This window comes from Notamacropus eugenii, chromosome 2 (assembly GCF_028372415.1).
Source record: "Notamacropus eugenii isolate mMacEug1 chromosome 2, mMacEug1.pri_v2, whole genome shotgun sequence".
Lineage (NCBI taxonomy): Eukaryota > Metazoa > Chordata > Mammalia > Diprotodontia > Macropodidae > Notamacropus > Notamacropus eugenii.
The window spans coordinates 513,942,978-513,967,206 of NC_092873.1; the positions used below are offsets into that span (position 1 = coordinate 513,942,978).

The 24,229-nt window shown below is 48.7% G+C and overlaps 1 protein-coding gene across 3 annotated transcripts in view; it reads right to left on the reverse strand.

Annotated features, from left to right (window-relative positions):
- Nucleotides 1-24,229, reverse strand: part of GLIS1 (GLIS family zinc finger 1) — a 249,851-nt gene extending 225,622 nt beyond the window's left edge. The window contains exons 1-2 of one of the 3 annotated variants that reach the window (XM_072649517.1): nucleotides 24,095-24,229; nucleotides 23,206-23,632 (exon numbers count right to left, since the gene is read on the reverse strand). In XM_072649517.1, coding sequence (XP_072505618.1) covers nucleotides 23,206-23,593 — 388 coding nt within the window. In that variant the 5' untranslated portion in view covers nucleotides 23,594-23,632; nucleotides 24,095-24,229. Of the gene's footprint in view, nucleotides 1-23,205; nucleotides 23,834-24,094 lie in introns of those variants that run through there. The other 2 variants (XM_072649516.1, XM_072649518.1) reach the window with 2 other exon arrangements.

A 24,229-nucleotide genomic window follows, 5' to 3' on the forward strand; every position in this document is an offset into this window, starting at 1 on the left:
TCGATCCTACACCCAACAACCATTCATTAAGCACCCGTTACATGCCAGGCACTGGGCAGTGGGTCAGAGAGAGAAGAGAGACAGAGATAAAAAGAGAAACAAAATCCAAACCCTCCCTGCCTTTAGGAAGCTCACCTTCTACCAGAGGGACAAATAATTAAACACAAATTAGAGACAAGGTAAATACAAAGCAACGCAGAAGGGGGAGCTCAAGAAAGGAAGGGTCTACAAATGCAAGCCAAGCGACACCTTGGCAGAGGCTGGGGCATCCACATGGTGAAGGGAGGAGGACAGAGTCCAGGCACCGGGGACATGGTGGGTCCCAAGCCAGGCACAGAGACAGGGGAGCAGTAAGGAGCCAATTTGGCTGGGGCGCAGTATGTGTAAAAGACAGTAATATACAATATCCTGGAAACCCAGAATGGTGTCACACGGTGAAGGGCTTTAAACATCCAAGAGATGCTCTTGCTGACCTCAGTGACCAGAGTAAGGGACTGAAGCTTCTTCAGCCCATGAGGGACTTGGTCTGACCAGCCAGAGCTCACAGCAAATAATTATCTCTGTCCAAATATGGTCTGGACTGCCTGGAGAGGGGGGAGGAATCCTCATTGATGTCCCCTGCCTCCCCACCCTCACCCCCAGATCTTCAAAGCTAAGTCTAGGGGAAGGAACACTGGAGTCAGGGGAGCTGGGCTCAAATCCTGCCTATGTAACCTTCAGCACCTACCAAGGAACTATGCCCCACCCCAATCAATAATGCTGAAATTTCCCTCTCTTTCTTTCCTTTTTTTAAAGAGTTTAATTTACTAAGTTACCTTTCCCTGCAAAGGATTTTTATTTTTCCCATTTGGACTCTGGGCTGGCAGGACCTCAGTTCTAACTGGGCTTCAGTTTCCCCCTTTACAAGGAAAGGGGTTGAACTGAATTGTGTCTGTGGTCCCTGTTAGCTCGAGATCAAAGGTTTAATGCTATAGTCAAGATACTGGTTGGTTGGTTGGTTGTTGTCCTTCATTCTCCAAGAGGACCCAAATGACATCACCATGATAAAGTGAAGTTTCAGTGCGTCCAACTGTGGCTGATTAGACCAATACGAGCTGGAAATGCTCTACCGCAGGTTGGGTACAGATAGTCTGTGTGAATATTTGGGGTGGTAACTCCAAATTTGCGCATCCTATGTTTACTTTGTGTTATCTCAATTCTGCTTTGCGCATAGAGCACAGCACCCTTTCTGATGTGAGCATACCATGCTGAGTGGTCCTGTGCCAGTGTCTCCCATGTCCCACAGTCAAATCCAAAGTTCTTGAGAGAGACCTTGAGACTGTCCTTGTATCACTTCTTCTGACCACCATGTGATCGCCTGCCCCATGTGAGTTCTCCATAAAATAGTCTTTTTGGCAAGTACATTTGAACAACATGGCCAGCCCATCGGAGTTGCCCTCTCTGAAGCACAGTTTGAGTGCTTGGCAGTTTAGTTCCAGCAAGGAACTCAGTGTCTGGTACCTTATCCTGCGAGGTGATCCTCAGAATCTTCCTAAGACAGTTCAAATGGAAGTGATTTCGTTTCCTGGCATAGCACTGGTAGACTGTCCATATTTCACAAGCATATAACAATGAGGTGAGCACAGTGGCTCTGTGGACCTTCAGTCTGGTCAGTCTAATACCTCTTCTCTCCCAAACTTTTCTTCAGAGCCTCCCAAACACTGAGCTAGCTCTAGCAATGCGTGTGTCAACCTCATTGTCAATGTGTACATTCCTGGAAAGTACACTACCAAGGTAAGTGAACTTATCCACAGCATTCAAAACTTCTCCATATGTTGTAACCAATGGTTCCACATATGGATGGTGTGGTGGTGGCTGATGGAGCAGCTATGTTTTCTTGGTGTTAATTATTCGGTCAAAATTAGCACAGGCAGCAGAGAATTGATCCATACTTTGTTGCATCTCAGCTTCAGAGGCTGCACTGAGTGCACAATCATCTGCAAACAGAAAATCATGCACCAACACTCCCTCCACTTTGGTCTTGATTTGTACCATCAGTACGGTAGTTGACCTTGATGCCATGTTCATCCTCACTGAAAGCATTTGACAACATGGTTGCAAACATGCTAAAAAGCATGAGAACAAGCACACACCCCTGTTTCACTACACTGGTGACTGGGAAGGTATGAGAGCATTGTCCACGATCCCAAACCCAGGCAAACATGCCATCATGAAAACGACACACAATGCTGATGAACTTCTCTGGGCAACCAAATATTGACATAGTTCATCTGTCTCTAAGAAGGCAGCATTTAATTCCATCAAAGGTAAAGTACGAACAAAGCTTAGAGAGATGCAGGATTCCTGCATCAGTAAGAAGGAAAATGAGTCAAGATATATGATTCAGGGCAGAGTCAAATGTCTCTGAAATTCTATGATTTTCATTTTTCACAAAGCATCAAGGGGTACCTCAGGGATACACATTTCAGCAGAGAAAAGGGGGTTAAAAGTTCTAATTAAATGGAATAAACCAGTGCTCACTTTTGCTGCCTAGTTAGGTGGTGGGCTCACAGTGTCAGACCTCAGACGCTATCTTGTCCAGCCCAGATGCGAATTATAATTCTGATGCTGGCCATATACCCCCCAAGGTCAATGATTTTTAAAACTAAACTATGAAGAGTGTCTCTTTTGGTGATGGAAAGAACTGGAAATCAAGGAGATGCCCATCAGTTGGGGAATGGCCAAAAAAAACCATGATCCATGAATGTAAAGAACAACCACACACACGCAAAAAGAAGAAGAAGCAGATTTCAAAGAAGCATAGGAAGACTTGTAGGAACTGATGCAGAGGGAAGGAACCAGAGCCAGGAAAACAAGGGACATGATGATGACAAGCATATAAACAGAAACAACGATGTCAGTCGAAACAGAATGCCATGAAATGATAATGGCTAAAGCTTGGTCCCAAAGAAGAGATATAAGAAAATGCTTCCCTCCTCCCCTCTTTGCAGAGAGGGGGATCCACTGGGGTGAAATGCTGAATCTAATGCCTGACTCCACTGATACAGTTTTACTGAACTACAGTTCTTTGCCATTATTTATTCCTTATTTTAAGGGAAGGAGTTGGGGAAGGAATGATGGAAACTATAACTCAAGTCAAAAAATATCAATTAAAATTTATTTTTAAAAATGCTACTTATTTTTATGCATTATCTCTAACACCCAGCCTCTGCTTCCAGTCCTCCTAAAGGGAGGATCCCATGACCTCCTGAGGCAGGTCAGTACATTTTGGGGACAGTTCTTATTATTTTTAAATTTAGCCTTTTGTTGCTGTTCAGTTGTTTCAGTCATGTCTGACTCTCAGTGACTTTATCTGGGGTTTTCTTGGCACAGATACTGGAGTGGTTTGCCATTTTCTTCTCCAGCTCATTTTACAGATGAGGAAACTGAGGCCAACAGGGTAAAGTGACTTGCCCAGGGTTAGGAAGTACATGAGGCCAGATATGAACTCATGAAGAGTCTTCCCGACTCCTGGCCTGACACTTTACTGGCTCCTCCCTCACAATTCTTTAATTTTATGCAATTCTTCTCTTTAAGATAGGAAGTATTTTCCTAACAACAGAAAACACTGATCTTGTATAATGTCCCCAGTTCCTAAAAATTCTCTTTTCCAGGATCTTTTCTAGAGCTAAACCTAAAACTCACTCCCTGGACAAGCTGTGACCAGGGCAATGAGAGAGAAACCAAGGGGCTGGTGTAGGACGGCTTCCTGCCCCAGCCTGGCCTGGCCACACCAGACAAGACAGCAAACAAACAAACAGATTAAAGGACTCAAAAAATCCCATCATCTTCAGAAGAATACTGAAAAACAAGAATGCCACTGGGTTTCTAAATCGGGCTGAGAACGGGGAAGGGCAACCGCACAGGCATCAGGGACTCCTTGGGATAACAACTCCAGCCCCACAAAGGAAAGACTAAGCATTCTAGTGACCTCAGGACACTTAGTGATGAGCCTCAGCTCAAGGACCACCCCGCCAAAAAAAATTAACCCATTTTTCTGATGCAGCTTCTAGAGGCTGAGGCCAAGGGGAAAGAATGAAAGAAAGTTGATCTTAACCTCAAAACCTACTTCTCTTATTTACTTGTCCATGAACAAGTCACATGACTTCAAGCCTCAATTTCCCCAACTGTAAAATAAGAATAAAATTACCCTCACTCCCTGGGTTGTGGTGAGGGTCAAGCAATATCATGTCCTTGAGGTATTTTGTATGTTTCTCTTCCTATTACACTGATCCCATAGAAGTGTTATCCTACTGAAGTGAGGAGCAATTATTCCCCTCTTGCCTCTCCCCCAAATAGACTAGAAGGTTTCTGAGGACAGGCACTGGGTGGTTTGACGAGTGTGGTTCCACTGCACCCTGCTGACCTTTGTGGCCACTGACTCTGGGCTGACCCCTCCTGAGTCATCTTCTGCCGGTGATGGGAGAGGTCTTGTTCCACTCCCTAAAGCGCCAGATCCCAATTCTGTTAATGAGGAACAATTGTATAAGCCGGAAAACTGATCTGTCTGGGGACTGAAAGGGCAGATGAGTTTAGCTGGACTTTTCTAGCTGACTGAAATATAAGAGAAGGAAGGCCAATTTCTCAACCAGTCAGCTGAAAACACATGCCCAGGACCCACTGGTTCCCAAACAAAGGAAGAAAGAATGGGAAGCTTTATGATGCAGGTTATAGGGTGGGTAGAAAGCTTAAGGACAGCACCAGGGAATACTTTCATTAAGGAGGATCATTGTCATTATCATGTTAAAATTAACATTCTTATTATTATGACAGCTCAGGAAGAAATGACAGGAGTAAGGAATTCGGAGAACCATGGTAAGACTCATATGAACTGATGACGAGTGAAGAAAACAGAACCAGAAAAACAGCCTCCACAGAGACTCCAAAGTATAAAGAGAAGAGTCACCCCAAGGAAGCCCAGATTCTGGAGTGACCAGAGAAAAGATGATGAAACAGACCTCTCCACTCCTGGAAAAGAGAGAGGGGAGCTTACCAGGGCAGAAGGTTGTCGACACTATCGGGAGGGAGTATTTTTAACTGTTTTACCCTGATACAAAGAAGAATATTTCCAGCAATTACTGTGATACAAAAATTTTAAAAATCAACAAAACATAAGTTTTTTAAAACGAAAAAATAATGGCAGTTCCCAAAGAGTACTGGCCTTGAAGCTAGGGGAATCAACAGTTAGAAAGATGGAGAGAAGAGACAGAGAAGGGGGAAGAGGGAGAGAGAGAGAAAGAGAGGGGGGGGGGAATGAGACAAAGGATGACAAGAGATAGAAAAAAGGATAGATGGGTGGATTTAGTGTTTTTTTAAAGCACCAGCCAAGTGCTGAGGATAAGAATGTAAATAAGTCAGACAGTATTTGCCCTCAAGAAGCTTACACATTCTAATGGAGGAAAACAAGACAAAAAGGGGAGCCCGAAGAGAGGGAGAAGGGAGGGGACACCTGCTGGCATGGGTGGAGCACCCAGGAAGCAACGAGGAAACCTGGGTCAGCTCAGTTCCCCAGCTACCCAAAAACCTTGAACTTGGAAATCCAGACTCTGGGTCTATATCCAGGCTGTGCTACTTCAGGTGATCCACTTCTCTCTGGGGCTCAGCTTCCTCACCAGATAAATGAAGGGGCTGGAAATGGTCCTAAGGGCTGTTTGAGCCCTTAGGTGATCCAATAAAATCTCCTCCATGGGAGAGAAACAAAGAGTTTCAATGATGGAAAAATCCTCTCCCCCTTCTGGTAACAGTGATTACAGGTGTCATAGCCAGAACTGTTCGAAGTTTCAAAAATAATTAAGGAAGAGGGGTGGGGGAAGCTCCAAATGAAAAGAGCCAAGTCCTGCTCATTTATGTTCTCAGGGCTCCCCTTTGAAGAGCCCAATACAGGAAAGAGGTTTTTAGCTTATCCAAAGACCCCCAAGCTCAGCCTATCCCTGCTCTGGCTTTCTCCTGGAAAACAGAAAGAAGGGGAAGTCAGGGGGAGAAGGGGTAGCAAGGGAGGGAGGGAATCCCTCAAATCCAAGCTGTTTCCACTTTGTATATTTATCCAAATCCTTTCATTGACATACTCAGTGGTGAGGTGGAAGGGAGAGAGGGGCATTCTGATTCTATGAACACATGCCCACTCTCATTAACTCTGGCAGGCATTTGGTGGGGACTGGGGGGAGGCATCCCTTAGTGGTATGACCTCAGGAAAGCCTTTTCCCTTCTGTGGCCATGACTTTCCTCCCCTGAAGAAGTCAATTCAATCCAATGGGTCTCTATTAAACACCTATTGTATACAGAGCTCTGTACTTGATAGTGATGCTAAATTTGGGGGTCACAAAGACCTGAGTTCAAACTTGGCCTCAGATAACATTTAAGTAACACCCTTACAGGTACTTTCCATCACATATTACATTTTACAAGGATAAATAATTAAAAGGTAACCCTAAAAGTGCCATATACAATCTAAGTAAATATTGTATATGTATTACAGAGATCACAAAGAAATCTTGCATAGAATACACTGTGTACAAACTGATAAAGAAACCCAATGATTTCTCACAGTATTTTCAAGAACTCATTCCACATATAGCCTGATTTTTGGTACATGTCCGAGGTCTAGAGCCCTGTTTCTTCTCACCGAGTCCTGGATCATCATCTTTCATCAGATAGCTCAGATCCATCCCGAATTCTGATAACACGATGTCATTAGCTGGATCCCATCCTCCTAAGGTCCCTACTCTGTGCATTGTGGTACATAAGCCTTCCCAAGGCATATGCTGAAAGACTCTAATGTTGTTCTATCTTGCCAGCCCTGGCTGTTTGGAAGGCAGAGCATCTATTTTCAAAGAGTATGGTAACATCTATGATGCAGGCAGTGAGGGGACACCACAGTGCACAGAGCACCAGGCCTGGAGTTGGGAAGACTCATCTTCCTGAGTCTTCAGTAATCTGGCCTCAGACACTTTGTAGCCGTGTGACCTCGGCCAAGTCACTTCACCCTGTTTGCCTCAGTTTCCTCATCTGTAAAATGAGATAGAAAAGGAAATGGCCAACCACTCCCATATCTTCTGCCAAGAAAACTCCAAATGAGGTCACAAAGAGTCAGGCATGAATGAAACAACCAAACTACCACAAAGCATCTGTGACAGCACCCGTAAATGCCTTCTGTCCAGGATGACTAAGTCCGGTTTTAAGGCCTCCCTCAGTTCCGGTGAATTTACCCAGATCTCAGTCTATGCTGATATTCAAAAGGGCACCACACCCTCACTCAGAGGAAGACCCCAGTGGCAGAGGATGTACCTGGGAGAGGGTTTCACAGGATGGCCCTTGCTGACCCTCTCCAGAGTCAGATCGCCTGCCCCATTCAATGAGACACAGTCAATCTAGTTCTGTGAATGAATCCCCAGCCTGAAAATCTGGTAGGAGAGCATTCCCTTGTTAAAAAACAAACCACAAGAAAACTGGAGGATACAGACATGGAGATGCTGGAATGTATTTTACTCTGACTGTATCTGCTGAAGAGCTGCTGGCCTCTCACTTAACTACTCAGCCTCAGTTTCCACATCTGTAAAATGGAGATAATAAGAGGACCTACTTCAAAGGGCTGCTGTGAGAATCAAATGAGATAACTTACGTAAAGTGTTTCGCAAATCTTAAAGAGTTCTATAAATGTTCGTTATTGTCATCAAGCAAAAAGGAGAAGCAGAGCCTGCCCTCACGGGCCTAACTGGCTGGGAGGGGGAAGATATAAATAAATATCATACAACATTCTCAATGACTCCAGATGGCAAGTGAGTAGGAGGGTTCTAAGCAAAGGGCAGGGGAGGTCAAGAAGGAGGGAGAAGGGAGATGGGAGAGACTGACCAGAGGAATCAAGGCAGTGAGATTTAGGCAGTTACCAGGGGGTGCAATTAGATGACCTTTAAGGTCCCTCCCAGCCCTGACATCCCCTGTTCTCAGACCCCTCCCAGCCCTGACACCCCCTGCCCTCAGGCTTCTCCCAGCCCTGACACCCCCTGCCCTCAGACCCCTCCCAGCCCTGACATCCCCTGCCCTCAGGACCCTCCCAGCCCTGACACCCCCTGCCCTCAGACTCCTCCCAGCCCTGACATCCCCTGTTCTCAGACCCCTCCCAGCCCTGACATTCCCTGTTCTAAGATCCCTCCCAGCCCTGACATCCCCTGTCCTCTGGCCCCTCCCAGCCCTGACACCCCCTGTTCTCAGGCCCCTCCCAGCCCTGACACCCCCTGCCCTCAGGCTCCTCCCAGCCCTGACATCCCCTGTTCTCAGACCCCTCCCAGCCCTGACATCCCCTGTTCTCAGACTCCTCCCAGCCCTGACATTCCCTGTTCTCAGACCCCTCCCAGCCCTGACATCCCCTGTTCTCAGACTCCTCCAAGCCCTGACACCCCCTGTTCTCAGACTCCTCCAAGCCCTGACACCCCCTGCCCTCAGGCCCCTCCCACCCCTGACATCCCCTGTTCTAAGATCCCTCCCAGCTTTGACAGTCTAGAATTCTAGATCCACCAGGTTTCACAGTCTCTGAGCCCAAAGGATGAAAAGAATCCTGAAAGGATGATTAAGGTGAAAATGTATTTAATAGGAATGAACGTGGAGAACCTACATAAAACTGTATGCTGTCTTGGGGAGGAAGTGGGGAGGTGGGGGGAAGGGGGAAGGGAGGACAAAAAATCTAAGATATATGGAAGTGATTGTAGAACACTGAAAACAAATAAAATAATAATAAAGAATCCTGAAAGAAGAGGAAGGCTCGGGCGCCATTCTGCAGCCTGCTGAGGGCAGGACCCCACTTCTCTGCATCTCTGCTGATGGTGCTGGCTCACCCGTCGGAGCAGCCTCCTCTCCCATTAACCTGCCCTTTCTAACAGGCTTGCTTTTTCTCCAGGTTTTAACGTCCAACCTGATTTAATCGGAAACACATGCTTCGTCAATATCATCTGTCATGTTCCATTAGCTTCACGTGGACGGCTACAAGTCAATAAACAAAGGTGGGGGCGTAAATCTACCTTGAACACATAATACCCTGAATTAGAAAACAAAACCATGTGTGCCTTTTGACCTCTAGAGTCACAAAAACCCAGCAACTTCAGGTATTGTCTTCTGCCCCCACAAACAGTGGGATGGTCCCAATGAACTTGCTCAAGACCAATCCGAAGACTGTCCCAGCTCAGCCAGTGATTAACTGAACCACCTCTGGGCTAAAATCCCAACTGGCTCTAGTCAATTCAGGTGACAGAGCTGAACAGAAAGCAAACGCCAGGGACAAAGGCGGCATCCCACAGTTCCCTGGTTCAGGAGTGATCTGGAGGGGCTATTGGGGCTAGGCAGGTGCTGCTGCCAAGGCCAGAGAAGCCCCTCAAAGTCATACTTTAAAAGGGTTAGGATTCTAAGGGTTCTTCCCCTTTTGAGGATCCTTGATCCCTCCAGAAGCCCAATAATGCTGATGGCCCCTTCTTCTCAGAATCATGTTTTTAAATGCATAAAATGCAATACAAGGATTACAGTGGAAATCTATTATATTGAAATAGTCATAAAAAGGAAATTTTTTACATTCAGAGACCTCAAGTCAAGAATTTCTTATTTAGATAAATTAATAGACTTATAGAAGATAGACTGACAGAGCTAGAAGGGAGTTAAAAGACAGAATATGGAAAGTTGGAACACAGGGCATTCATGTTGGAAGGAATCTTGGGATATCAGGGGAAGCGAACGTATAAGATGAAATGTCAGGGCTGGGAGGGGTCTGAGGACAGGCTACCAGGACTTAGAGCTGAAGACATTTCAGACATCATCTTCAACTCGGCCCTTTAACAAAAAGGCAAACTAAGGTAAGAAAGGTCGGTGACTTATGCTTTAGGTAAATTTAAAAAATGAAACTAGGAAATATGACTGTAAGCCAAGATTTACTTCATTTATTGGCAAACATAGAAGAATTATCGTAAGTACTCTAATTATTACATAATTATCTAAACTTTATGTTCTTAAAGCCACAATACTAAAGAAAGGCATCCCATTAGTCCCTACTCAGGAAGTCAAGGAAGCAGAGACACAAAACCAATTTCCAACAGTTGGGAATGACCTTAGAACAAAGAAAGGGGCAGGGAGAGTGGAGGGGGGAAAGCCTGACCCAGAGAACAGCAGACCTAAAAGGAGTTTCAGGCACAAATGTTAGTGTTCTTTCCCATAAATATGCCATTTCCTGCCTCCACACCTTTACCTATCATGCTTTCCTCCTTACTGCCACTTTTTGGAATCCCTCACTTCTTTCAAGGCTCAGCTCAAGCAATCTCCCTCAGCAAAGGTCCTTCTTTATTAATTACACACATATTTTCTCTCTCTCTCTCTCTCTCTCTCTCTCTCTCTCTCTCTCTCTCTCTCTCTCTCTCTCTCTCTCACACACACACACACACACACACACACACACACACACACACACGCACGCACACACAGAATGTATTTATTTTGTGAATACCTTGAATTTACTTTTCTGCAAACATGCTTCATTTCCCCAGTGGAATGTAAGCTTTTTGAGGTCAGGACTGTTCCTATCTCTAGGACAGTGCCTAGCACAGGCATCCATCAAGATTAGCTGCCATTTAGACTACAGATTCTCAAAGTGGGTGATGCCACCCGTTGGTGGGCACCAAGATGATACGAGTGCTAGTAGCCTCAGGTGAAACTGGGGGGAATTGAATAAAAATAAGAGGGTGGTAGAAGCATAAAGAAAAAAGAGAAGAAAAAATTTTAAAACTATTCATACACGTTTCATCTGTTGTGTAACAGAGTTCAATGAAGTTGTCGTGATTACATTATTTTCCAAATAAACACACAAAATGCGATTGTAACCAATCAGTAGTCAAGTCCACAGACAGGTCTTAACAAGCAAGAAATATGATGGATGGATGGATGGATTTGGAGGGAGAAGACTACCATGGGACCTCCAGAGGTTTCTCCCTTCATACAGGGAGGGATTTGGGTCCCCTAAGCTCAAATACTTCTTGCAGAGCAGCGAAACCTATTTGGCTCAAGCGGAAAAGGCCTCTCCCTTTTTGACAACTCGAGGAAGGCGAGGGAGCTGGCTATCCACCCTCAGAGTAGGGCCAGTGAAGGACCTGGGGCCGGGAGACAGATTTTTCTTTAATGAAACTGAAAGTGGTATCTGCCAGGAGTAACAGACGTCAGGAACCTAAATGTAAACCCAGCCTGCGGAAGGTTTACATTAAAGACGAAAAAGAACAGGAGGGGGAGGGGAAGAACAAAAAGAAGGCTGCAGTCACTGGGACTGAGAAGCTCGCGTCGATTTTGGAATGTCTTAAAAATGTGTGACTAATACAGCTCCTGAGATCTGATTTGTGAGTGAGGGTTTCAGGCTCCCCACAAAAGGAAAACAGCCGTCCAGATTTCTCATAACGCAGCTCTGGTGCACGGTGCCCGAAAGTCCAGGGTGAGCCACTGAGGCAAGAGAATTCCCAGGGCCTCTTCCCCCAACCCCCATGCCCCCCCAAAAAACAAAGGGAGAATGTCAGAATCTAAACGAGCCTTAGAACAGGGATGTCAGAGCTGAGAGAGACCTTAGAAGAGGGGATGTCAGAGCTGGGAGAGACCTTAGATCAGGGGATGTCAGGGCTGGGAGGGACCTTAGAACAGGAGATGTCAGGGCTGGGAGGGGCCTGAGAACAGGGAATGTCAGAGCTAAGAAAGATCTTTAGGTATCTTCAGTCCCTTTTGGGGAGGAAGGGATACCCTGAATTTCTTCAAAGCCTTGAGACCACTGAGGACTAGCGTATTCAGTGCTGTCCCTGAGGCTGTGACAAGCAGAGGTGTGGACAGGTAAGACACTGAAGTCTGTGGGCAGGGAGGGCTCCTCCTGGCTATACTCCCTCCTCCCTGAGGATCCTCACAAGGCCAAGGACACAGCATACAGCTGACCTGAAGCACCTGACCCTCTGTCCAGACACCCTGCTTTTACCCTGAGACCCCAGGAAGAGATGGAAGCTGCCCAAGGTCACAGAGTAAACATGACCCCAGCACCACAGACGAACACCTGAAATGACCCCCTGCCTTAGAGAGAAGGGACACTGAGGTTCAGAGCATCTGAGGGACTTGCCCATGATCCTAGGGGTAACTCGTTAAATGGCAGGTGGAATTTGAACCCTATCTTCAGGCTCCTCCTGACCAAGCCATCAGGACTTGAGGGCCAGGGCTCTCTCCCCTACCTCACCCCTACCCCCAATCCCGCCTCCTTCCTAAGGCTGATACAGCAGGCCCCAGCCTGAGAACCAGCAGGCAAGGCCTGAGCGGTGTCCTGGGTTCAAGTCATTCCACTTTTCTGGGGGCTTTCTAGCCTCAACCCTATAATCCTCTACTTGTCTCAGCCGTAGCCTAGGGTCTCAGCACAATTTTGTTGACTGAATGAGTGGATGAACAGAAGGAGGAATGGATGATCCCCCTGATCGGTCCAGCTCCATGTGATGCTCTATTAGAGATCACGGAAGACTGGACTTGGCACCAGCCACATTTAACATCCCTTCCAACTGCACGATTCTAGCACTGATACTACCACAAGTTCAAAGCCACAAAGGTCTTTGTGGAAGGGTCCCAAGGCCCCTGAACAGCAGTGACAGAGCAGAGATTAGCACCTAACTAACAAGAGGCTCTGCTTCCTCTCTCCTCCTGTGACTCCCCAACGGGGGCTCCAGCTAACTGACTGATTGGGTGCCTTCTGTCCCACTGTCCCAGGTCTGGGTTTGCATCACCAGCTCCAGACATGACCCCAAGTTTTCTAACTCATTGTGGGACTGTGGGCCAGACTCTCTAGTCTTTCCTCCCGCAGTCTAGGGTTTACACACTAGACTATCTCTCACGTCTGGTCCACATTTTGTTTTGGGGATCACTGAGCTGAGAGGGGGCAGTTCCTTGAGGTCCTTTTATTCACCCTCTTTGCCCCCCCATGTCCCATTGCATACACACACACACACACACATATGCCCACAAACACACACGCACACTCACTCAATTTTAAATCACACGGCTGGAGGAGACACGTTGAGTCCATCTTCGGTGAAAAGCTTCGGGGCTGGAATATTCTCACGCAGACAGCTACAAAAGTCCAAGGGACTGTTTGATCAATCGTTTGGCCTCTAGTGGCATTCAGGCAGAATTAAAGCCAGCTGGCCAAGAGGAAAAAAAGGGAATGACCCTGTACCCCCCCCCCCCAAAAAAAAGAAAAACAAAACACAGCCATAAAAATAATGTACACACACCCACATCCATCTAGCCAATGTGGTCTGTATTCCCCTGTATCTTTGTGGATACACGCTTACAGACATTTTATGGTCAGATCTCAGCAGCTCTTAATCTACTCCTGCACATAAAATAGCTGGTTTGAACGCTCTTTTCCTTTTCTAAAAGTAAATGAGAAGACTCGAGTTCGCCTATCTGTCCGCCGTGAACCTGGCCACCCATCCCCTCCCTCCCAGGGAAATCTCCGGTTTCATAACCCTACCCTGAGATATTTGAAACGACAGCTCATTAAACGCTTTGCTTTCGGCATCTGACATTCCAGAGAATTAATATTTAAACTTATTATGGGGGGGGGGGAGAGAAGGAAAGGAGAAAGGAATGGAGTTTGGTCTAACCATGAAATATTTAATGGTGTCTCTGGAACAGAGAGCCTTTTCTGTTACGGGCTGCATCGGTCAGTGTGGTCCCAGCGACGCACCGCCTTGGACTTGGAGCTAAAGACGGATACATAGTAACAGCTCCCCACCCACCAGAGCCTGTGGAGGCTGAGAGGGCTTTGAAAAAGGGGAAGTGATTGGATCCTATGTTTATGATGCACTTAAAAGTTCTATCATCTTGCCTTCCTTCTCAGTCGACTTCGAGGCTTTGTGGAGGCAGGCAGGGCTTGTGAGAGTATCTGATGGTCCACAGCGAGCATTAGGCCTGCCTCGGCAGACACACGCCGGCTTCCCTCTGCCCCGGCACCCGTCGAGAACAAATACTTAAGTGATTCAGGAGAAAAAATTAAGCTTCCATTTCCACGGTGGAGCCTCCCTGCTCCTGCCTGCACGTGCAATTTATTTACGGGCTGGACGGCAGGCAAAATATATCATCTACTGTTCTACAAACTTCTACTAGGTATTAAAATACCGAGCCCCCAGAGAGGCGTTTCATATAGTCCGACAGAATGCCAAAGTAAACCAACTCCCAGCCCCTCTGGAGCTTAAGACAACAAGCGGGATCCGTGCTTTTAAAGTCAGTTTTTACAGGTTTTCACGTCGTCTGGTCAAAGCCGTATTTTCCACCCAACTTCTTTTTCAAAAATCAATCCCCCCCCCAAAAGAAATCCAAGGGAGGCTCAGAAGCATGACTGGAGATGCTCTATGTCCTATGCCTTTTCATCTATAAGGGGGGTAGGCTGGAAGAGGAGGATTCAGGAGGGGCATTAGCTAGGATCTGGGCCAACGCTTTTACAAATCCGCCCTCCCCCCCAGCTAATGATCAATTTATTCTTCAAAGACTAACCCCCCCAAATGCATGCTATTCCCCCAAAATATAAATATATAATAACAAGCACCAATAACCCAGTCACACAACATACCAACACCCTCTCATTTTCCTAGAGTCAACAGCCCCAGAGAAATAAGAGAATTTTATTTCATACAATACACGGGAGGGTTTCTAGAGGGTCTGAGATTCTCCTATTTTATTTTATCCACCAGAGATGCGATCAACACCCCTCCCTGCTCAACTCCAGGTCCTAGGCCAGGCATCCCCCTGTCTCCCTCTCTCCCTCTCCCTCTCCCTCTCCCACTCCCTCTCCCTCTCCCTCTCCCTCTCCCTCTCTCTCTCTCTCTCTCTCTCACACACACACACACACACACACACACACACACACACACACAGAAAGACTCCGCACAGCAGAAGAAAGGAGCCTCCTTGCTCATCAGTCTGTGAACAAATCCCGGATCCTTCAAAGAGTCCGCAGGGCATCACTTGGGCTCTTACTAACCAGATGTGTCCACAGAGCTGAACAATTCTTCCTAAATTATTAGGAGTGCAAACTGAACACCGGCCCAAATGGACCTTGATTGGTTTCGATTCCAGGGCTCTCCAGGGGGCCCCTAACCCCAGGCCCGGGCTCCTGATTCTCCTCACAGTCCATAGTGTTGGCCCCTGTGCCTGGGAGTGTGTGGGGAGAGGGTACAAGAAGGGAGAAGTGGATCCCACTTGGATACTATACAGCATGTGAGCCTCTGTGAGGGTACATCCTAGCGGCTACTCATCTACCCCTCCAAGAAAAACCTCATTCTTTTCCTTGGGGCTGGCAAGAGGCTTTCCCTCCTCAGACCATCTGCCTCTAACAGGGTAGGCAGGGTATGCTAAGGAAATACTGTCTCAATCACCCAAGAGCTCCATGGAAAGCATTCTTTGAGTAGAACAGAAAAAGAAAAAAAAATGAAACTTGAGAGAAAAAGCAGTGAGTGAGGAGCCTTCAGAATGGGCTGGGGGTGGCAGCGGCAGTGGGGGGGGGGGGGGAAATGTCTTTTTCCTTTCAGTTTCTGGAATGTGGGAGAGTAGAACACTTCCAGAAGACATCCCTTGGGCCCCCATTTCTGCCCTTTGTCACTTCTGGTAACCCCTTTGACCTCGGTCCTCAAGGTTGATGGTGCCACTCTGGCAGCTCCAGGACAGCGACCAATCAGGCCCACGCCGGACGCCAGTGACAGTTATTAATTGTGCCAAGGACTATGGCTGAAAAGGGAGTCCATTTAAGGGGCCTTCAGAGCCTCGGTCCAGGGCCCTAAACTGGTCCTCAGGTTGCACTGCCTTCAGACTCGGCTGATGGAATTTTTCAAAGAGTTTCAAAATCTGTTTCAGCCCACCCCTCCTTATACTGAAGAGTCTTTGCATGGTGGAATAGAAATAAAAACACTCATTCTCCCACCCCGCCATTTTGAAAACTGTCAAGATCAAATAAGATCTTTATATAATTTTTTTTTAATCAAACAACCTTAACCAGCAGCAGCAAACAGATTTGAACTTGTCTCTCTAGACGGGAGCAGGGCCGTGGGCTGCATCCAAGCCTCTTTACCTCTGCCCCAAGAGGCCGCCTTCCCTAGCAAAGTCCCACAAGTGGGGAACGTGACTCCCCCAGCATGAGATTTACAGTCAGCAACAGACAAAACACACCGGCCATTTCCAAAGAACCTCTTTTCTCCTTTTTAAAAATATCCTAACCAAAAAAGGATAGAAAAACCTGCCTTTTACATCAGGCCAAAATTCACAGGACAAAACCATGGAGAGAGAGGATAATTAGGCAAAAGTGCAAAAAAGGGCATAGGAGCCCTTTTCCCTTTTTAATGATTCACGGAGGCCAGCTGGTGATGAGGACTTGAAGGCACGGGAAAAAGAAACCTTCAGGAGCATCAGTCTTGGTAGGCCAAGGGGAGAGAGGGAGAGAGGGAGGGAGAGAGAGAGAGACAGAGACAGAGACAGAGTGAGTGAGTGTGTGTGTGTGTGTGTGTGTGTGTGTGTGTGTGTGTGTGTGTGTGTGTGCGCGCACGTACACCGATGGAGGAAACTATTCTCTATCAGATATGAGGCAAAACAGCACCATATTAAAAATATAATTCTCCAGTGAGGCACAGAGGCACACAAAAGAAGTCTCCTCACGGCTGTCTAGGATCGACTGGGAATGCCTGCAAAGGCAAACACAGCCCAGGAATCGGGGAACAGGGACAACCACGCTCCCAGAGCATCTGGGACCATCAGGTAGCCTGATGGACCAGAAGCACATCTGTCCTACGCCAGGCTGGCCAGCCAGCAAGATCTCCCAGTCATTCCATGAGAGCTGAGAATTCCAAGAACCAGGGACAAAATTAAAAGCACGAGGTCATTTCCAGAGAATCCAAAGGAAAGGCATCCTAGCCACATCTCCGTAAGAGGTTCAGCTACACACAAAACAGATATTTCTGAAACACTGAGACATGCTTCTCTTTGCCCTAAGGCTCACATTTAGCCAAGAGTTGTTCTTTCTCTCTCAGTCTCTCTCTCTGTCTCCCTCTGTCCCTCTGTCTCCATGTGTCTTTCTCCCTCCCTCTCTCTCTTCTTTAATTTAAACCTCAACCATTAAAATATTCGGTCCTCATTATTCCAGGACCTTGTCATCATCAGTGCCTGAAAGAAGAAACAACAGTAAAATAAAAATTTCTCGCTGATGTCACAGGATGAAAAAACAATCCCCTTTGTCCCATGGTGATACAAGGAAGATATCTAAGGGAGAGTACAATGAACTTCGAGAGTCAGAGGTCCAGCCCTGGTCTTTAGCTGTGAGGCTGTCATAGAAATAACTCTTGTACCAACCACAGGGTTGGGGTAAGAAAAGGGCTGGCTATGGAAATGGGAACGGTTGGTCTGTCCTTCCTGATGAAAATGACAAGAAACAGAACTGGAGGGTGAAGGGCATGAAAGAACAGGGGGACCCCAAAGCAATCAAGGAGGGAAAAGGGAGATATTTGCAGCAACTCTTCTCGTGGAAGCTAATTACCAAAAGTGAAGGGGGGAGGGGTGCCCATCCATTGGAGACTGGCATATGCATATGAATACAGCTTTGCTGTAAGAAATGATGAAGGGAAATGTTTCAAAGAAATCGAGGAACATCTATAAAGACTTCTGCAGAGTGAAGTGAGCAGAACCCGAGGAACGCTTTGTATAACAGCCGAAATATTGTAAAGAAAACCCCCTCTGAAAGACTGAGGAACTCTGATCAAACCCATGACAAAGCACAGTCCCAGGGGGCTTGTGAGGGAAGAGGCTACCCACCTTCTGAAAAAGAGCAGAGGGTCTCAGTGTACAGCAAGACATCCACTTTGGGGCATGGTGTATGCTGGAATTTGTTTTGTTTGTCTCTGTATATTTGTTACAAGGATATTAGTTTTCCTTTTTCCCTTCACTGGGGATGAGGGAAGTGGGAAGAAGAGAAAACAGAATTTTGCTAACTAAAAAAAAAAAAAGAATACTAAATTTTTTAAAGCGAGGAGGTAGAACTGCCAGCAGCCCTACAGGGTCACCCCAACGTAGCTACTATCACACACACCCAGCAAAACTGCATTTCAAGGCTTAACCCAGGACCTAGCACAAGGGAGATGCTGAATTAATGCTTGCTAACTTAACTTGTTCAAGCTTTTTGAGAAGGAAAAAATTACCTGAGAGAATGGTTTACATTTATGATCTCTGAATGGAACACATAATGTAAAGTTGGAAAGATCCTTAGAACAGGAGATGTTAGAGCCTGGAGAGGCCTGAGAACAGGGAATGTCAGAGCTGGAAGGAGCTTTAGAACAGCGAATGTCAGCGCTGGGAAAGGCCTTAGAACAGGGGATGCCAGCGCTGAAATGTCCCTTGAAGAACACCTAGTCACCTAGTTCAAGTTCTTAGTTTCACAGAGTAGGAAACTGAGGAAGGAGGGTCTTGAACAGCTGACTTGACATCTCTCCATTCTCCTAAGGGGTATTTTTACTGTTCAAACTAATCTGGCCTCCAAGCCTCAATTTTCCCATCTGTAAATTTTGGGGGCTGGATGGAGAGTAGATAGGAAAGAACTAACCATCCCAGCTCCACCAACCAGACTGGCACCCCACCCAAAGCCTGGGCCATACCCAGCGAAGGGCTCCTCTTTCTCTCTCCCCAAGCAACCCTCCATCAAAGCAGAGTATAGGTCAAATCTCTCCCCACACACAGTAGGGCTCTGGAATCCTAGACATGAGACAATGGGACATCAGGACAGAAAAGGACCTAAGGATGTGGAATTTTAGAGGATGGAACATTCTCCCCCCATGGGCTCTAATATACTTATATTACAAGAGAAAACTGAGGCATGTCCTGGAAAAATAATTTGTCCAAATTCATACAACCCACCAATCAACAAACAATTTAATAATGATAACCTTGTGCCAGGCACTATGCTGAGCCCTGGAGAAACTGAGGAAAAAAGAAAGGAAACAAGCATTTATTAAGCTCCTACTATATGCCAAGCACTTTTACAAATACTATCTCACAACAACCATCCAAGGTAAATATTAGCATTATTCCCATCTTATAGTTGAGAAAACTGAGGCAGACAGAGGTTAAGTGGTCACAGAGCCAATAAATGTCCAAGGCATATGTGAATTCTGACCTTTCTGACTTCACTGCACCAGCAGCAGCCAAGAAAGGCAGGAAGGCAGGAATGCGGGAAGGAGGGAAGGAGAGAAGAAGGGAAGAAAGGAGGGAAGGAAGGAAGGAGGGAAGGAAGGAAGGAAGAAAGAAAGAAAAGGCTCTGCTCTCAAGGAGGTTCTACTCTAGTGGGAAAGGTAATGTAAACAATTGGAGATCTATTATCAAGGAGCAGAACTGGACCCAGACCCCCCAGCTCTCCCTCTGGGGCTCTCCCTGCTGACCCCACAGGGCCTCTGGAAAAAGAGAACCAAGAAATAGTTTACTGTAAACATTAAATGGTTATTAGTGTTAACAGTGATACTGTCACTGCAACTTTCCTGGCTCTTGCCACCCCAAATTGGAAACCATATCTGACGTTTACAAATACACTCTCCACTTCATCTGGAAGGTCTTTGATCCAGCCCCCTATCAGGGCTGAAACTTCAGCAGAACGCTGATCATCTGTAATCTAACCCCGGACCTTGGAATAATGTGTTCAGGACTTGTCCTGACGTCCTGTAGCTGCCAATATTTGGGCCTGAATCTTTCTTTTTTTAAAAAGATTCACCCTCTCTCTGTCCCAATTCCAGTTACCTTACACTAAGGAATGGTAGAGTTAGAAGGGCCCTTGGAACAGAGAATGTCAGAAATGGAAGAGAATCTAGAATATAGAATGTCAGAGCTGGGAGGGGCCTTAGAACAGGAAATGTCAGAGCTAAGAGGGGCCTTAAAACAGGGGATGTCAGGGTTTGGAGGGGACTTAGAACAGAGAATGTCAGGACTAGGAGGGGCCTTAAAACAGGAGATGTCAGGGCTGGGAGGGGACTTAGAACAAGGGATGTCAGGGCTGGGAGGGGCCTAAGGCCTAAGAGATAATAAAGCCCCTTGCTTCAGGTCAGGTAGGCAGAACCAGCTTCGCTGGGGATACAGAGAAAGTCAAAACCCATCATTGCCCTTCCAGAATTTACAGTCACAGGATCACACAAGACTTGAACAACTAAATACAAACTAGGGATGTGCAATCTACCTGCAAGGTCATCTTGAAAGCGGCTTTGAGGCTCCAGAGGCCTGGAAAGAGAGGCCACTCAGTGCAGAGCCAGACACAAAGACCAGGCCTGGACCTCTGGAGACCTGGGTTCTCACTCTAGGTCCCAATCATTTCATTTTGCTCCTCTCGGCCCCATTTCCTTATCTGGAAGAACACAATCTCGGCCAGATCTCCTGTCATCACAGGGGGATGAAGGAAACACTAGAAAATGATGTGGGCTTTTTCCTTCCTCATCCATAGCTCCACGGGGAAATTCAGAGACTGCTAAATCCTATGGGGCCTAAGGAGTCCATCCAGGAAAGCAAGACTCCAAGTGGGGAACACATTTCTTCCAAGGTCACACAGAGAGTCAGTGGCAGAGATGGGCCTTCATATCCAGGCCTGTGACCTCCCAATCCAGTGATCTTGTCCCTAATAACTCCTTGCTCAAGGAAAACCCTGTTTCAAAGATTTCTGCCTGGGGCACAAACCCAGGGGCTTTCCAAAGCCAGCCTAGAACCAAAACAAAGCCTGGGAACACAGCAGTGGCTGAGACCAGGAAAGGCCTTGACCTACAAACTGCCCCACAGAGTCTGGTTCAACATTTACTAGAGAAAAGTGGATTGATTTGGACAGAGTACCTGGGTCTGCTTTCTGCTGCTGGTGACTGTTGTCTTGGCCAAGTTACTGTCTCTGGGCCTCAGTTTCCTCTAAAGTAAAAACAGCAGGTTGAGCTACCTGAACCCTAAGACCCATTCCAGCTCTGACATCTAGTGTTCTTAGGTTCCATTCATCTCTGAGGTTCTTAGGTGCCTCCCTGCTCTGACAATCTATGTTCTAAGGCAGATAATCCTAATAGGAGGCTGGGTTTAAAAACAGTTTTTTGATAGCTGTATTTCAATATAATTGGTTTCTTTTAAAATCCTATGGATTTTATTTTATGTATTTATAAACATCATTCTGAAAAATGGTCCCTCAGGTTTACTAAAAGGACAAAGAAATCTATTTAAAAAATGAAGAACCCCTCTTCTGAGCTCCTTCCCAGCTCTGCCATCCCTTGTTCTAAGGCCCCTCCCAGTGCTGACAATTTCTGCTCAGTGTTCTAAGGTCCCATCAATTTCAAATCCTCCAATCCTATGAATACATTGTCTGGTCAGCTCTTGTTGACGAATAAGAATTTCTCCAGAAGACTGGGGGAGTGGGGGGGAAGCGGGAAGGAGTGGAGGCAAGGGCTCTTTCCAACTAAGACTCCTAACTCCTTAGTGAACGAGGTCAGCAGTCGTGAGCCATTTTGAATAAACGGTTCGCCACCAGCAGGGACCCATAGTCAACTGCATGACCACAGCCAAAGGTCTGGGTCCCATACTGTCAGTGGAAGGAAAGCCCATTGATGACAGTAATAACAGCAGAGGCCAGAGAGAGAGAGAGCGTGTGTGTGCGCGCGTGTGTGCGCATGTGTGAGAGAGAGAGAGACAGAAAGAGACAGAGAGACAGAGAGAGAGAGGGAGAGAGAGTGTGTGTGTGTGCGTGTGTGTGCGCATGTGTGAGAGAGAGAGACAGAAAGAGACAGAGAGACAGAGAGAGAGAGGGAGAGAGAGGGAGAGGGAGAGAGAGAGAGAGAGAGAGAGAGAGAGAGAGAGAGAGAGAGAGAGAGAGAGAGAGAGAGAGAGAGATTTCACTCAATATTTCCCTCGGAATGTCCACAGTTCGGGTGTTCAGTTGGCCCTTGAGGAAAGGGGCTTAGAAGCCCTGTTTGCTGAGATCCTGAGTGGGCTGGCCAAGCCGTCGGGTGTGAGGAAGACGTACTGCCTGGCCCCACTGGGCCTGTGCACATAAACTGTCTTCTCTCTCTTCCTGAGGAATTACCTGGAAATGGGATGTGTCATCTCTCTAAACAGAGAGTTCCCAAAAGCTGGTTGCTACGACAACGTGACTGCGAGCTGTCCAAACACACAGCCCTGTAGTTTCCCCCCAAAATCCCCAGCTCAAAGAGCAGCTAAGAGCCTCTGGTTAATTTATCGCCAAGCGTGAAACTTTCTAAATTTCTCTCAATAATAATTAACTCTGATGAGAAGAACATGTCCACAGCACCCCTCCCTCCCCCACAGCCTCTAATTAAGCTCCAGATGGGCACAGGGAGTCCCTAACATCCTAGATGGGGCTGGGCTGGGGGGCACCCCAGCACTGGATGCCACCCCAGGGAGCTAAGAGGTCCTCCATCAAGCTAGAAGCCTGGGAGGGAGGAGAGGGTGTGCGTGGCTAGGACGCTCCTGGGGAGCATGGATGAAGGAGGGAAGCTGGTACTCCCCCCCCAAGCAGCCTTCCTGGGGCCACCTCCTCAACCCAACCACTCTGGGTTTGCACATACAACAAAACGTCCGAACGTGAACACGGCTTGACAAGTCTAACTTGGGTCTTTTTATCAGGCAGATGCCGCCAGGCTTTCTTTATGCAGATCCCACCCCACCCCACCCCCGGCGCCCCCCATGATCACTTCCTGACAAGTCTCTGGTCCCGCAGCAGCCCAACAGTCACATCCTCACCCACCTTTTCTGGTGAAATCTATCAGTGCCCGAGCTGGTAACCGGGAGTGATGAGGGCAGGGCGGGGGTGCCCAAAGGCATCTGTGCCCAAAGACTGCCCCCACCACACAGGGCAGTCGGGGTTTACCCGCCCTCGGGGAACTTCTGTGCAGGCTTTCTGACATCGTGGACAGGCTTAGACCCTTCTCAGGGCTAGACACGGCCTCCTAGACCAGCCCAGACACCCGGGTCCCTCTGGGTCCGACCAGGCAGTGGTCCGGCCTCCCCGTCTGTTCTGCCCCGCTGGCTGCCCGGGCACGGGAGTCCCCGACCACGGCGCCGGGGAACTTCGGGGGAAGTTGCGCGCGATGCCCGGGGGCAGCAGCCGGGCGCGCTCCGGCTCTCACTCACCTTTGGTCCCGGGCGGCTGCAGCTTCTGCGGGAACAAGTCCTTGGGGCTCCGGGGCCGGGCGGGCTGCGGCCCCGGGCCCTTGGGGAGCAGCTGCTCCTGCAGCGGCGGTCCGCCGTCGCGCGGGCCCCGGGCCGGCTGCTGAGGCTGCGGCTGCGGCTGCGGCTGCGGGGGCTCGGGCCCGTCGCCCCCCGGCCCGCCGGCGCTCAGCGTGATCTTGAAGGCCATCGGGGAGTGCAGGAAGGCGGCGGCCGCTCGCCCATGGCCGGGGCCGGGGGCCGGCTCCTTGGGCGCCCCCGCGGGGCTGCCGCCGGCCCCGGGGCGCCTGGCCACCAGCACCTCGTAGAAGGGCGCGCCCGGCTTCTGCGGCTCGGCCACCTCGCAGTGCATGGTCCGCGGGGCGCGCGCGGGGTCACGCCGGGGCTCCTCCTGCGGGACGGACAAGGGCCCCGTGGGGGTGTCACCCGAGGGCCCGGGGCCCCCCTGCCCTGGGGAGGGTCTGCAGAGGTCACGGGGCAGATCCAAGTCTCGAACCCGAGCCCCCATCCCTTGGCCCCGCGGGCTGCCGAGAGCCAGGGGCCGCGGTCCGGCCGCCCGGACAGCCCCCTGGCCATCCCTGGGCCTCAGTTTCCCCGCTAAGTGTCCCCCCGCTACATTGTTTCACATTGTAACACTGTCCACCCCACGCGGCCGCTTCCAGCCGCCCCGCCCCGCCGCTGGGGCCCCGTCGGTCCGTCCGTCCGTCCGTCCGCCAGTCGGCCCGTCCGTCCGTCCGTCCGCCAGTCGGCCCGTCCGTCCGTCCGTCCGTCCCTCCGTCCATCCGTCCGCCCCGCCGCGGCAGCGACACGGCCCGGGAGCCCCGCACCCCTGCGCCCGGCTCCCTCTCCTCACCTCGCGGGCTGCCCGAGGCCCGGGCCAGCTGCTCCCCGCGGGCCGACCTTCGGGGCGCACAGGCGGGCTCCCGGCCCGGCTCCCGTCCGTCCTCGCCCTCCCGGCCCGGCCCCCAAGCAGCCGAGCGCCCGGCAC